A 16,193-nucleotide genomic window follows, 5' to 3' on the forward strand; every position below is an offset into this window, starting at 1 on the left:
GGAGTACTCGTTTCTCTATAGAGCTTTTGGGAAAGTGCTAAGTATGCCCAAATAGACCAACACATGCAGTGGAGGGCCGTTATGAATCCTTCTCTTTTGTGCTAGCTGGCATTCTGAAGGCTATGCTCCTGACATGGTAACTTTCTCTCTCTTCTGCTAGGGGGCATTCTGAAGGCTATGCTCCTGACATTGTAATTTTCTCTCTTTTGTGCTAGCTGGCATTCTGAAGGCTATGCTCCTGACATTGTAACTTTCCTTACTCGGATGCTCAAGAGCAACAATAACCACTAGTAGAAAACAGAAGTGCTTCAGGGACAGGGCTTAGTTTGTTTCACAGTCATCTCCCACCAGCCCCCAGCAAGAACAGATTCCCCAGTAGATGGACCACGTCCATCACAAAGGGAGGATGAAGACAGATGGGGGATCCCAGGAAGAGGAGATAACCATCCTGACTGTTGAGTCCACAGGCTCAGGCAGGCTGGTCCCCGGAACCCAGAGGAGGCAGGCCACTCCTGGGGCCGTGGGTGATTTTCCACTCTAGGGGCAGCCTGCCAGCCACTTCTCCGGCAGTCTGGCCCAGACTACGACTGGGAGGCTGGAGCCAAGAGAGCCTGATGCCTCTTCTTCCTCTGCCACAGGAGGGACTGCCACCTCGGTCACTGCCAAAGTCTTCACATTCCTAGAGCAGCAGAGAGGTCGCTCCTGGATGCTGCGGAGGGGACACCGATGTGCCGCACTGACCACTCCGGCACACATTTAAGGAACTAGTACCGCATTCTAATGCAATCTTATATTCCAAAGCTTTTTGTTTGTTTTTAATAATTTTCAGATCTATAAGGGATGTGGGCACGTGAATAGGCTCCCGGAAATTCTTTCACAGAGTAAAGCATCACCCTTAGGCGTGTTTTGAGTCAATCTCAATTTTTATTGACTGTCTTTAAAGAAACAATCCACACAAGAAGTTCCAGTGGCCACAGCCACACAGGGAGAGTTGGAGTCCTAGCCTAGGTTGCCTGGCTCTGCTGTGAGTGCCGAGAATGGCCCCTACCTCAGCTTGCCCCTCCAAGAAAGGCCTAGGTGGAGGTTCTCAAATGGCCCAGATGGCCACAGCCTGAACCATCCTAGCCCAACCTGCAGCTGCCCGCGCCAGGTGGAGCTGGGGCTTTCCCCAGCTCTCTCTGGTTGCCCCGTGAGAAACCAGCTTGAAAGATCTCTTTGTTCTGATCTTTCCCGCTGACCTTTCTGAGCCAAGCTGCTCACTTTTAACAATATCCAAACAGAGTCTCAAACAAACCTTGGCCAGGGACAGGCTGCACAGGGAGGAGCCAGGAAGCCATTTGTTCTAACTAAAGTCAAGTCCAATTGGCTGAGCGGCGGGGTGGAGGGCTCCAGGTGGAGGTGGACTGTGCAGCCAGGGAGCCCCGCAGCCCCCGCAGCCACACTGGCGCACGTTCCCAGAGCCCGTGACTGTGTTCAGTCTTCACAATTCTTCACAAGACTGCATCACGCCAGTCTAAGCAGAACACGTGATGTACGCAATGCCCTTACGAGATGACCACTGGGGCAGGTGGAGCTGGCACACACCTTTCATCCCAGCACTCGGGAGGTGGAGGCAGACGGATCTTTTGAGTTCGAGGCCAGCCTGGTCTACAGAGCGAGCTCCAGGACAGCCAGGACTACACAGAGAAAACCCTGTCTCAAATTAATTATTATTTAAAAAGAGAAATGCCCGTTGCGGGATAGGCTGTAACTCAGAGCACTTGCCAAGCATAAAGGTAATCCATCCCAATACCATCAAATACAACTAATATAAATAAAATATTCCACTCTAACCCTCTCTGATGGGAAACTAAGGCCTGAAAGGTACTTGCCTTTCTGGGCATTACCTGCGCAAGGCCATAGGCTGACACAGCACTTTCAGCTCGGGGACCCCGCGACCACATCTACACTCCCACTTTCCTCTCCTGGCCATCTGAGCTCCAGAACTCCTGGGATTCAGGTCACTGTGTCACCACAAAGTGCCTTCTGCACGCTAAGTACGCGGCCAGCGACCCCGTTTGCAACTGGCAGGCAGTGAGTCACCGTGGCATAGATGAGGAGAGGCTGAGCGAGTGCACAGCTCACCCATGGCCTTGCATACAGGCATCCGTGGGCTGCTAAAGCAACCGCTCCTGACTTTCTAGGAACTCATCGCAAGGGTTTTGTACACAGTAGGTGCTTAAGTACAAGTATTGATTTGAAATAAAATGATAAATTCGATAGAACTGACTGAGAGGAGAGTGGTGCACACAGTCCTAATGTAAGCCCCCATCTGAGGGCTGGCACTGTACACGAGAGATTTCTAGTCAAGAACCCAGAGGAGCGTGACAAAATGGTAGACCCCAGTCACGGAGGACAAGGCCAGGTAAAGTTCAGCAGTCACACAAGCTGTTCATTTTCACCACAGACCCAAACCATCTGCCTCAAAGTCAAAATTTCTACCTTCAGAGTCAGGCCGAGCATGGAAAACAGGGATGTCGGACGGGGAGTTCACCCAGGCAGTGAGTTTTCTTCTCCAGCCAGCTGGGGAAGGTCGTGTGAGAGGGCACAAGGACGAATAAGAGCTGTGCCTGCAGAGAAGCCTGCCCCCCAGAGCAAAGCACAACACAGAATACTGGGGTGTTGAACCTTTTAGGTCCCTGGACTCCACTGACAACAGCGCTGCCCCCTTCTGCCAGGCCCTGCAGATACACGTACGCATGCGGCTGCCGAGAACCAGACAGCATTGCCATCAGTAATCTAAAGTGACACTCTCTCTCAGATCAGCCCCTGGCAGACAGAGTAGGGCAACTTGGGGGGAAGGGATTGACTGATGGACTGATTGACTACAGGACTTTAAAGGAGCCACCTAGCCAGGAGTGGGCGGGAGGTGGCTCCCTTGGAACACACTCCTTTCTCTCTTGGTTGGAATGCAGTGTAAAGTAGAGGTTGCTTTAGTAATCACAACAATGTATTATAAAGAATAAGCATAAAGCACACAGCCCACTTGACTCAAACTCACCCCCAACCCTGGGCAGAGAATGGGCTCTGCCAGCTCTAGGGAGGACGGGAACACCAAACCAAAGAGAAACAGCCCTTTGCCCACGCTGCATGAAGGAGCACAGTCGGTTCCAGCTCCCGTTCTCGGCAGGTGCCTGGGACCCTCAGAACCACTGTGGCCGGAGCACCGATGGGGGCACCAGCTCTCTTGGTTCACATTGCGATACTTCTCCCCTGCCTCACTCCTGAAGCTGCTTCTCGGAGACCCAGGCTCCTTCCTGAGCCTCCAGAGGCCGAATTCCGGGTCCAGCCTTCATTCTCCTGGAGGCCCAGCTGCCACAGAATTGCTTGGGGCCAGGATCCAACTGGAATCCACGCCTGCCCTCTAGTGGCTGAGGTGGGGAAGTGACGGTCCCCAGGCTTCCTGGCCCCTAATCTGTTCACAGGGCCCTTTTACATTAACTTAGGTAGGAACAATATCACCACAGCACAAAGGTCAGGAGTCACCAGGAGGAATTAGCTGCTAAATAAACAGGGCAAGGCCTCTGGAAAAAGGGAATGTCACTCAGGCCCATGAGTAACCGGGCACCGGTCTCATAGTTAGCCAGCATGAAAGAGGCCTAGGTTTCTGGAAGCTCAGAATAAGAGGGAAACTGGAGATCCAGTGAATGTCACCCACTGTGTGAGTGGACAAGACTAGTTTCAGGAACAATATCAAATCTTTGGCTTGGCAGGGGTAGCCTTTGCTGAGGTGGGTGTTTTGTGGGGACCAGGAGGCACTGCTCAGTCTGCCCCCACCCCTTTCTCAGCAGAGGCCCCTCTTCCAGGACTCAGCCACTCCTGCAGTCCACCCCATCCCAGGCAGCAGCCCACCTCCTGCCCTCTTGGGCCCTGCCCGGACCTGCCCACAGGTCCATCCACAGCTGCTGGGGCGCATTTGTCTACACTGTGAAGATGCATCTTTGCCAAAGCCACTTCTGATTCCTTTAATAAGGAATTGAATGGCCAATAGCGAGGTAGGAAGAGGTTGGTTAGGCGGGACTTCTGGGGACCGAGAGGACACTGGGAGGAAGAAAGGCAGAGTGGCCAGCCAGACACAGGGAGGAAACAGGATGTGCAAGAGGGAAGAGAGATAATGCCACATGGTAGAACACAGATTAATATAATCGGTTAACTTATGCTATGAGAGCTATTTGAGACAAGCTTTTAGAATTAGTAATAAGTCTCCATGTTATTCTTTGGGAGCTGGCGGGGCACAGGAAGGCTCCTTACACACCGCCGATACAGGGCTCTTTGGGGATGAGCTGCCTGGGCTGGTCTCGGGGCTGTCTAGGCCCTTATAAGTGTTCTCTCCCGGATCTGGACCCCTCCTGCACACTGGCAAGGATGGCTCTTACCTTCCAGACCCCACAAACTCAGATGTGCAGGGCTGTGATTTAACCAGCTGTAAATGCAATTCAGCAAGCCCTCCACCCTAGAACCTTCTGAATTCCCTCCCACCTCTGCATTCACCATTGCCTGGGAATGTGTTTTTGGTTGTCATTCTTGGTGGAAATGCTTCTGTCATCTAAAGGGTAAAAGGCCAGAGATAGAGATGTTGATAAAAACCTACCATGGCCCAGACTGTCCCCCAAATTAACACAAAAAACAGTGAGGCAGAAAAATTATGGGTTAGGAGACTAATATATTTAAGAACAAAATTAGAACTGGTGTTTCCCCAACCTTTGTACTTTAACCAAAGGACAATGACAACATGTAATTACAAAGGTCACTGATGCAGACCTACTGTGGGCAGGCTATGCTGGGCTGGGATTAGGTAGTGAGTGAAGCTGTAGGTGGAGGGGTTGTATGGACGCAGGTGATGTGCCTGTTTCCAAGGCTTGGCCACCAGACAAGTTCCTTCCCTCTTCATTTGGAAGATGGGGACTGTATCTGTTCTCCCCTCAGAGGCCTACACAGAAGGGCAACCCCCTTCTGCCTTTCATGCGGTGGAGAAAGGGTCCCGAGGAATAACCTGTCACCAGGTGAGCCCAGAGCACTGCGACCCTGCTTTAAATCTGTCTGTAAATTCAGGGGCCATGTCTGGCCTGCGTGAGGCACAGGAAACCGACAGAGGACGGAGTAACTGCCATGTGTCCTGGGGACTTCTGCCCACACTCGGAGACTTTAAACATTTGGGCTGTTTGCTTGGCAAGAAGTGATGATTAATTTCCATTCCGCTTGATGTGCTGTGGCCAGGGTGGAGCCAGTGTCTCGGCTTCTGGGGCTGAAATGTGCCCTGGGGGGAGCGATGAAGAGATGGGAGCCGAGTCAGCCGGAACAGAAAAACATCTGAACTGACTTGCCCTTTTCCTGAGAGCGTAGGCAAGTTAATGTCTCTACCTGCTGGGGGACCTCACACGCCCAGGCTCTCACTCAAGATCTTCCTGCCTGAGTGTGCAGCAAACAGGAGGGAGCCGGAAGGCAGCTTGGGTGCGGTGGAGGAGGGAGGACCCGCAGTCAGAGCCATCCTCTGATCACGTGACAGAGGGCAGAAAGAACCAAGTGAGTGCACTGAAGATCCACTCACGGCCCTGATTACCAGATCAGGGTGCAATCCTCCACACAGTATCCAGAGGGCAGAATGCTTTCCTGCACCCCAAACCTTGGAAAGGGACTGGGGCTGAAGGACAGGCAGACCTGTCCTACAGTCTTGGTGGGTGGGGTTGAGCCAATGACTCAGGAGTGAAGTAGGACCATGTGACCTTCTTCAGAAGACACGTGATCCAGTCTGGCACCCACCAGACGCTGTGAAAAACCAAATACTCTTTCTTTCCCTCCTGGCTGTCCTTGACACTTTGACCTCTCTATGCCTGCCGAAGATGGGGGTGGGGTGGAAAGAGAGAGGGCGTCAGGGTGTGTGTGGGGAGGGGGTAAACAGCAGTGTCTCCCCCAGATAAAGCCTGTTCCTTCCCTCTCACTGAGCCCTCACAGTCCCTGGACAGCAGAGGACGAAGAGCAGAGGGAGTAGAGACAGAGTAAAGGAAACCTCAGTGGATTCCCAGCCACTCACTCCTGACCTTCTCTAACGCCCACTGACTTTTCACAGCAGGTGCCCAGCATCAGCCAAGCCTGCACAGGCTCTGGGAAACCACCGCTAAGCTGCAGGCTTTGGAGGGCTGGGCAAGGTCACAGTCAGAGAACTTCTGCTAGGAGCAGCGCTGGGCAGCTACGGGCTGTGGCTGCAGCTGGGTTGGTAGAGTACTCACTAGGCATGCGTAAACCGTAGGTTCCATCCCAGCACCACATAAACTGGCTGTGTGGCACACACCCTTTAAGACCAACACTCAGGATGCAGAGATGGAAAGATTGGAAGTTCAAGATCTGTCTCGGCTGCATAGAGTTCAAAAGGAAGGCAGGCTCCAAATGTCAATCAGACAGATCCATGTGCCAGTCAGACAGATCCATGAGCTGATAGCTCCAGCCAAGACAAAGTTACTTTTGTTCTCTGCCTCTGTTTCCCATATGAGAAGTAGAGATACTAACAACGATCTTAGAGAGCTGTCGGAAGGACTAACCTATGCAAACAAAGTATTTAACTAGTATCTGACTAGCCGGGTGCATTCCTTTAATCCCAACACTCGGGAAGCAGAGGCAGGAGGATCTCTGAGTTCGAAGCCAGCCTGGTCTACAGAGTAAGTTCCGGGATAACCAGGGCTATACAAAGAAACCCTGTCTTGAAAAACAACAACAAAAAACGTGTCTGGTGGAAATTCAGCATGTAGTTTAAGTAGCACAAATTATTAGAAGGATTATTTACTAAATGAATGGTTGGAGAGAGAATATTGAAATTAGACCTGTCCCTGTCCTACAAGTTTTATTCCACAAGACCTCCATATATAAGAACATCCTCTTTCATTGTGTCCTGAGGCTCCTGGAGACTCCTAAGCTCTACTTAGGGGTCAGTAAGTTGTCTACAAATATAGACGGTAAATATAAGCCGGGCGTAGTGGCGCATGCCTTTAATCCCAGCACTCAGGAGGCAGAGGCTACATCTCTGTGAGTTCGAGGCCAGCCTGGTCTACATAGGGAGTTCCAGGGCAGGCAGGACTATACAATGAGACTCTGTCTCGAAACACCACTACTACCACCACCTCTACCCCCCCCCCAAAATGATAAACACAGGGTGTGTGCAGAGAGACGATTCACAAATGAATGAATGAGTGTGGCTGTTCTGATGACAGCTTTATTTACAGAAACGGGCGATGCCCATCTGCTATGCAGGCTCACACGGGGCTTCATAAAGGGCTGACAGCCTTAAACAAATGACCCTGACCTTCCCGCAATGCTCCAAGGCAGGGGTCTTAAGGTGCCATCACCTTTTCTCACCCTTGAAGACTTCTACCTAGCAACTAGGGATGCTCCTGAGCGGAGGGGTGTCAGAAGGCCTCTCAGACACAGCAAGGCCAGGACAATGGCAGACCCAAGCCACGGTCTCTAGGCAGTGAAAACAGGAACCAGATTGTGTCTCTGAAACCGATGACTGTCAACTCAAAAAGCACCAGAACATAAAAACAGATGTGGCGGTGGTTGGGGACAGCTGGGCTCCTCAGTGCCTCTGTGTACTCTGGGTCCCCTCCATAGCCACAGGTGGTCTGGGAAGTCCAAGGCTGTGGGCAGCCCCACCCTGAGTAGTAACTGTCTGGGCATTTAACCACATCTGTGTTTAAATGGGGACCCCACACTGCCTGGCCTTGTACTCAGGAGACTAAAATAAGAGAAATTAAAAGTGTAAAATTTATACCTAGGCTAGCAGCTTATTCAACCATGAACTGAATGAAGAAAAAAAAAAAAAACGAAAACCAGCGACAATGTTCCTGGTTTTGATGGTCCAAGAAGTCGTGACACCAGCAGTCTGGGTTTCATACCCACAATGCTATGAGGCAGGCATGGTCCTCCTTGCTATTTCACAAGCAAGGAAAACAGGTTTGGAGAGGGGACACATTCATGGCCTCATAAGCACTGGCTGCAGCAAGGGCGGTCGATTTTTACGAAGGCCATTACACAGCCATGATTGGTCAACACTGGTGAGCAGCTCATTCGGAGGCCACTATACAGCCATGATTGGTCAACGCTGGTGGTCAGTTCATACGGAGGCCATTACACAGCCATGATTGGTCAACGCTGGTGGTCAGCTCAACCCCTGCCCTGGATAATCACCAGGGATATTTTGAGGTCTGTTGGGTGTGTTTTCTTTTTCTTTTCTTTTATTTATTTATTTATTTTTTTTGGTTTTTCGAGACAGGGTTTCTCTGTGGTTTTGGAGGGAGTGGGATAATCCTCCGGCACACTGTGAAGATGTGTTGTTCTCATTGTTAATGAAAAGCTGATCGGCCAATGGCTAAGCAGGATTTGGGGGGCAGAGAGAATGTTAGGAAAAAGAAAGGGCAGAGTCAGGGAGTCACGAGAGTTGTGAGCCAGACCAGGAAGAGGCAACATGGGAAGTTCATAGATGAGGTAAACAAGCCTCAGGGAAACACACAGATGATAGGAATGGGTTCGTTTAAGTCGTAAGAGCAGGCTAGAGACAAGCCTAAGCTCTCAGTCGAGCATTTATAATTAATAATGAGTTTCTGTGTGGTTATTTAGGGAGCAGCTGGTGGGACAGAAAAGTCCACCCACATATACCTACATATCAATTTATCTCTCCCCTTCTAAAACCAACAAGATGCTAACGTACATGCTGCTGGGGATGTGAGCCTCTCGTGTTCCTGGCCACCTTTCACTCTCAGGAAGTGAGAGTGAAACCACTCCTGGGAGGTTGCCTACTGTGGAGTGGAAGGGAATATGGATGAGCTCACTAATCCTGAAGTCAACCCAGGGCTACGTGGGCACAGACACACAACGACCTATGGCCTGCGGCTAGGAACAGCAGGCTTTAGCTAGGCCCTAGATAGAGAATCAGAAACTAGGAACAGCCAATCTTTGGGAAGGGGTTCTGGCCACATAAGCTTAGGAAACAATGAGTTGAAAGACATAGACTTTTGAGACAGAGACCAAACTTCTCGGAGGAGGCAAAGGCTGTAAAGTTCTCTAGACCTCATTTGATCTTGAACCCTTGTTTGTAGGTATCACTTGGTGTATGGGTGCTCCAAGTGCCCTGGGCCTCCAGCACAGCAGGGGGCCAGTGTTCCTAACAAGGGTGTCCCCTCTCAACCAAATGTCCCTGCACAGAGCTGCGCTTTCCGGATAAGGGATGCCTCTGAACTCTGTCCTCAGTGCCTGGAACAAAAGTGGAGTTCTCCCCCAGATTTTGGAGCTTGGCTCTGTGAAGCCACTCCTGGGAGGTAGAAGAAGCTGAGATGGATGGTAAGCATGTGGCCCGGGCCTTGGGGAGACCTATGCCCCTGACGCTTGGTGATAGGGCTACCACAAGAATTCCTGAACAGAATATAGGGTACCCAGGTAGAAACAGTTTACCTCTGTACATTCCTCATGTCTGGGAGGGCATCAGGGTTTGAAGTACAGTCCTAAAGGCGCTATCCTTGGGAGAGAATCCACACTCTGCTGCCAGAGTCTGTGGGACCACGGGCAAGTCCCCAAACTCTCCAAACCTGTTTTCCTTGCTTGTGAAATGGCGGGAAGGGCTATGCCTGCCTCAAGGCATTGTGGGTATCAACCATAAGGGAGCACCTATCAGGATGCTGGTGTCACAAACATCCCAAAGCACCAGGTCTAGGGAGTTTTCAGGCAGTAAGACACACGGGGGGATGACTCGTTGATATGGCATGGAGCGTCCAGGCCCTGCTACTGCATCTCCTCCTCTGGATCACTGTGTGAGAAGCAGGTAATCTAGGAAATGAACCATTCCTACGTCTGTGGACTGAACTAGCACATCACTGAACCTGAAAACAGATCATAGAAGCTGTAGTTTGCAGCTAAGTGAGACAAAAGTTTTGGGTGACCTGGCACCTGCTTTGTGAGTAGATTGTCTTGCGGCTCTGAGCCTATTGGTTAATGTCAAGATTGAACTAAATTGTAAGGGACACCCCCTACAGAGCTCGCCCAGAGTGGGGGAAATCCCACCTTTTATCATAGATGTAGTCTGTGTTGAGTAGAGTAGAGAAAAAGCAGTGTTTGGTTTTCTGACTAAACAGATGCCATGTGCAGGAATTGATCTGCTCAAACGCAGGTTAAATAATAAGAACAAAGCGACACTTTCTAGAATGTGTCATACCAAAAATGACACAAGGACTTTAGAGTCCCTGTGAGAAGGAAGTCATGTGACCATGATCTGACCCTTGGCCACCTTGAAAGAGAGGTGATATCTTTGTAATATCTCCTGGCTGGCTGTGAGAATATGGGAGGGAAGGGGAGACACAAGACATGCCTTCTTTTCCTTGGAAACAGGCTGCACTCAGTACACAAGTCCCGTCAGTGACATCATCCAGCCCCAATCTACAGTGTCCAGAGGAGACTGTAATGATGCCAAGAAGCTGAGCAAGCCCCAAATCTCTGCTGCAGGGGCAGCCAGGAACCCCTACCTCCACCTGCACGGAAGCATGCAGGCTCATCTCTGAGTCATGCTTGCCTGTAGGGTGCCCTCCTGATTCTACAGCTCCCTTAAAAGGATCACACACCACACACCAGAAGCCACCACTCTCAGCCTGGCACAGAACACCAGCCACCCCCTCATTATTCACAGAAACAGATGACGAAGACTGACATTTTGGGCCGCAAGGCAATGCACAGGAATACAAGCTTCCTGCCCCCTCTTTGACGATGGCTCCTCAAAAGAATGTTTTCACCCTCCCCGCCCTTCACGCCTTTATGATCCATTGAAAACTTAAGTGAGCAAGAACCAGGCTAAGAAAAATGAAATGACTTTACCTATAACTTCACAGTGACCAACCACCCAGTGGGTGCTGGCTGAGAGCCCCTGCCCCCAGCACTAGCTTCCAGGTCTGGGGCTCCCATTGGTCCCTCTGAAGAGAACCACTCCTGGTTCTCCACACATGCCTGTCTGGGCTCCTCCTGTTCATGCCCAGGTTTTACTGCTTCAATTGTTCCTACGACATGGCCTTCTGAACACCCCATCCAACATGGGCATGACCCAAGCAAGCCAGCTCTAAGTAGTTCTCTAGAAGAGTGCACATACATGCACACACACGTGCACACAAACATGTATGTGTGTACACATGCACACATGCACAGGAAAACAGCCAGAACCGAGTAAAGCAGGTGTGGAAAGCCCAGGCCCAGAGAGAAGCATCCAGGGCTTCCTAGACCAACAGCACCTACCCTTTCTTCAGGTTCTTCACATAAGCACTCTGGAGGGCAGCTTCCAAGAAGTAAGTGAGTTCATAGTCAGCTGAGGGGCTGCCTTTTAGATGCCGAGATGCGCTGTTGTTTGAAGTCTGAGGAGGAAGAGTAAAGGTACAGTGTCATCTAAGAGTTCAGAGGAGGCTTGCCAGGACATCAGGGGAAAAGCGCATGAGGTCTATGAAAATGAGAAGTGGAAGGAGCTCCCGACATAGCTGTCCATCAGAGATCCCAGTGACCTTTGTGAGGGTCAACTCAACCAAATCTCTGAGCAGCCTCTGCCAGAAAATGGGTACTGAGGCCTGACTGTAATCTCTCCTCTTTTCTTGATAGCCAACCAAGTCAAGAGGTTCCAGGGCAGAGAGATTTGGCCCTCAGAGGACATCTGGTTGTTCCAATTTGGGGTGTGAGCTGCTAAAATCATATAATACTAGGGTGGCTCTCATAGCAAAGAAGATTCCAGACTCAAAAGTCAATAGCACCGGGGTCAAAAGTCCCTTGATTAATGACATGATTGACCCAAGGTAGACTATTCTGGAAGGGCCAATTCTGAGAACAGGTGGCGGCTAACTCTGCCATTTACACAAAGATGTTTGGCTATCATCTGGACTATTATGGGTCTCAGTTCCCATCCACCCCTTCCTTCATGCACTAATTCTAACTCACTCTGCTAAAGAACCTTCTATCTGCCGGGTGATGGTGCTGTGTGCCTTTAACCCCAGCACTCAGGAGGCAGAGGCAGGCAGCTTTCTGAGTTCAAGGCCAGCCTGGTTCACTGAGAGAGTTCCAGAACAGTCAGGGCTACACAGAGAAATCCTGTCTCGAAGGTGGGGTGAGGGGGAGCCTTCTATCTCACACTGACTCAATGTCCACAAGACATAATTTCTACTTGCTTACCACAAAGCTACACACAAATGTCAGAGATTAGGCCCTGGCGTCCTTGCCAATGCTGCTCATTGACTGCATGAACTCAGGAGGCTGTGTAACTTCTCTCTAATCCTGACTCTTCGTCTATAAAGTGGGAATAATAGCAGCACCTACTGTATCCCCTGTCACTGGGGGTTAAGTGACAGGATGCATGTAAAGCCCTCAGACCACGGCATGACATGAAAGTGAGATCCCCCACGAGGCGCACTGGGGGTTGATGCCCTGTGCAGTTAAGACAGGCCCGCCATGGGAAGGCGGGAACTGTGGGGCTGAGAACTCGCTCAGATCCGGCTCATGCCTCTGTCCACCTCTGAAAAGTTTGGAGAATGGGCACCACAGCCCATCTTCCCTGGACTTCAGCAAAGCTCTCCGGAGGTGCCAGGAAGCAGGGAAGGATGACAAAGGGCCCTGTGCTGTCCAGGAGCCCCTGACATAGCCAGGGTTTGATCTCTCTAAACTTCATTTACTACAGGACTGCCTGTGACGCCGCTGGCCCGGGGCTGCTGTGAGGAGTGATCAAGTGAATACATAAACAGGCTGTCACATCTGGCCGTCACACAGAGCTCACCGTGGGGTTCTCGCGTGACACGGACCCACTTGTTTATTAAAAGTCTCCCCTGTGGCAGAGTCCCTAACAGAACCAGGGCATCATGATGAGTTCTCCAACCAAAGGAGTGGCATGTCGGGAGCGGAGGTGCCTTCTTCTAGTACCCAGGAGGTCAAAGGAGGTTTGTGGTCAAGAGAGAGCAGCTGCTTGTATAGCTGCTCTATTCCCAGCTCACCTTCTCCAGCTCCTGCAGGAACACCTGAGCCACCCAGGAGGCCCTCTCAAAACAGGCAACCACTTCCTCCTCCCGCTCTGTCAGGCGGATGTGGGAGGCGATGGAGTTGGGCAGGCGTTCCAGGGAGAGGCCTGCAGAGAAACAGAAAGCCTCAGACCTGCCCTGCTTAGGCCTGGACTCCAGGTCTTTCACGGGCACAGGGTAGGTGCATCTGAGGGGATGTATGACATGGAGCAGCCAGTGGAAGGCTGAGGTCCGCGGAGGGGAGGGGAAGCTGGAGCAACAGTGGTGTTAGCAGCAGCTGGGAGCAAGCAATGAGCCAAGAAAGGGCACTGGGGCCCCACATCATCATGAACCACCATCATGGTCCTACCGTGCCGCCCCTGCCCATTGCAAAAGTCCAGCAGAAGATCAGTCCCGTGGAGCTCACCGCTCACCTCCAGGCAGCTATCCGTGTTGACATGCTATCTGCTTGCAGTGGATACCTGCGGCTCTGGCCCTGTCTTTCAGCGGCGACAACCGCTTTTCCTCTGACCACCCTTCATGGTGACAAACTACGGGTAGCAACATGGCTCCATGTGGGCCAATAGGAACCAGTCTCCCAGTTGCTACTCATCTCACTGGCACTGTTAAATGGGTGCTAGCAGCTAACCTGGAAATGCTAGAGAAAAATCTGCCTTCAAAAATGTCTTGGGCTAAAGAAACTGGCTCTTCAATTAGAAGCATTTGTTGCTCTTCCAACAAGCTGTATGGCATCTCATAATGTTCTGCAACTCCAGTTCCAGGGGAGCCAATGCCCATTTCTTACCTCAGTGAGCATCAGGCACGCATGCACACAGCACATAGACATACATGCAGGCAAAACATTCATACACATAAAATAAATAAATCTTTAAAAAACCTGTTTTATATCTAGCCATACTGGGGGACACATGCTTATCATCTTAGTACTCAGGCAGTACTTAACACTGTGGCAGGAGGATCACGAGTCTGAGGACTACCTGAGACAATTTACTAAGACCTCGTCTCAAGAAAGCAAAAAAAACAAAACCAACCAAACAAAATAATGTCCACACAGAGTGAATATAAACGACACTACTCAACTGCATACATTAAATTAAATTTTATGTCATGTCATTCGCTTTGCCGCAGCTAAAATGTCTTTAAAATTAGTTAAGCATATAGCTCCAAGGGTCAAAGAAAAGTTAATAAACCAATCTGCAAAAGATAAAGAAGGAAAAGCATTCTTAGACTGTTGGGGGTTCGGGAGAGAGAAAGCCCACATAGAATAATGATCAGACATGTCAGAAAAGTGGAGATTCCAAAACAGTGTTGGGATGGCCAGGATGCCACCTTCTCTGAAGCTCCACCGCCTAGAAAAGTCCATGTACGAGCCAACATCCATCCACCCACATACGCTCTTTTTTCCTTTCTTTGCTTTGTCAAAGTCAGTTTACTGAACCATGTCTGCTGCCTGCAGCTAACACAGACCTGACTAGAGAATGCCGCCGCCGGGACTTGGGTTTCTCAATGGGCAGAACCAGTGTGTCTCTCCTCTCCGTGCCCCACGTTACCTTGTGTGTAACAGGTACCCAAGACAACTTAGTCATGGGAAGGATTACGAACACAGTCCTCTAAGCCTCCACCCACTTCTCTAAGCTGCATCTCTCCAGTGGGTGGCCACAGTGGCCTACTACCTGTGGTCTCGCTTCACTCTAACCCAAACTGCTTCCAAGGGGACCTTTCCAAAGTCCCCAGGGGTGCTTCCTGCTACAGAGGAGGTCTAAACTAGGGTTGCTTCACCGGATGTCCGCCACGAGCTATCCGGATCACCTTTCCAACATCTTATCTTACTCTACCTGCTTCTTCCACCCCAACTTCCTGCTCCCAACTGCGGGCCATGCTTCCCACCTGGATTTCACCACCCCACCAAGTCCATGAAGCTACTGATCATCCTCTGACCTACCAAATGCCACCTCCTCTATGAGGTTCTTCCAGACAAACCAATTATTCTCTCCTCTCGGTCGTGGCTTATACTTCTCATGTCTCACTGTTTCTTATACTCATTCTTCATATGATCTCCCAAATAGATGGTAGTAGGCTCTTCCTAGCACCAGTTTAATGGTGTTCAACTGTCCTCCACCTGACACACAGTAGGACCAGACAAGCACAGGCTGTCTGGGTGGGAAAAGAAGCCAATCGTGGCCCACAAAGTACAAAGTGCTCCACAAATACAAGGAAAGAAATTAGCATTGTTTTTCTTGGCTACAATATCAGCACATACAGATTCAGTGACCTTGCTCTCTTGCCAGGCTGGGGTGTGACCACGTCCAAAGGCCAGGAACCTCAGCCTGGGGGAAGGTAGGCACAGAATGTGAAGGCCATTGCTCAACACAAAGACCCAATCACCCAGGCCACGAGTGTCAACATGGTGTCTGCCAAGTGACTCACTATGGAGAGCAGAAAGATCTTCACTGCAGGACCAGGGAGGAGGAACAGAAAAAGGAGGCAGGAGGCAGGCTCCATGACCTCTCCTACAGCTGGCCCAGACCTCCTTCCCAGGTGTGCTGCATGCCATCATGCAAGAAGGTAGGACAAAAACAAATTGTTCAAGAAGGCCAGCCCAGAAGACTAAGTGCAGGTGACAGGAGCCGGCCAACTCCATGAGGCACAGAGTGGATCTGCTCCAAGGCAGCAGCCGTGTGGCACCAGGAGAAGAGCTATAGTGGACTCCCTTCTGCACACTTCCTGCTCAGGCTGCTGAAGTCTCCCATGATCTGGCTGCTGCAAAGGTGAATTGAGGACACTGGTACAGGGCCTTCACCTTCCTCCCTGTGCTACAATTGTCCCCACTGCCTACCTCTCCCCATCCCCCACCCCAACCCCCAGGGCAAAGCTTACCACCATGCTTTTTCAAGATACTAAGCCCACTGTTTCTAGTAAGCGCAAAGCAAAACTACCTCCTCCCGGAGACCCTCTGTAATGTTTTCAGTATTGATGGGCAAGGTGATAATGTTATCCACAACTCTGAGCACATCTGTGAAAGGATTTTCTGGACTGGGTAAATGGAGGTAGAAAGACCCACCCCAAATGTTAGCAAGACATTTGCTAACATTTGGGGTGGGTCTTCTATGGGCTGTGGTTACAGAACAGCCTGGGAGTGTA

The 16,193-nt window shown here is 50.8% G+C and overlaps 1 protein-coding gene across 2 annotated transcripts in view; it reads right to left on the bottom strand.

Annotated features, from left to right (window-relative positions):
* The window catches only part of Ttc7a (tetratricopeptide repeat domain 7A), a 106,387-nt gene that overhangs the window by 67,549 nt on the left and 22,645 nt on the right, over window positions 1–16,193 (bottom strand). For both annotated transcript variants that reach the window (XM_050146170.1, XM_050146171.1), the window contains 2 exons: window positions 13,029–13,159; window positions 11,299–11,414 (listed from right to left, as the gene is read on the bottom strand). In XM_050146170.1, the coding sequence (XP_050002127.1) occupies window positions 11,299–11,414; window positions 13,029–13,159 (247 nt within the window). The remainder of the gene's footprint in view (window positions 1–11,298; window positions 11,415–13,028; window positions 13,160–16,193) is intronic.

The sequence above is a fragment of the Alexandromys fortis genome, unplaced genomic scaffold (genome assembly GCF_014885135.2).
Source record: "Alexandromys fortis isolate MF-2015 unplaced genomic scaffold, M_Fortis_MF-2015_v1.1 scaffold_42, whole genome shotgun sequence".
In the NCBI taxonomy this organism is placed as follows: domain Eukaryota; kingdom Metazoa; phylum Chordata; class Mammalia; order Rodentia; family Cricetidae; genus Alexandromys; species Alexandromys fortis.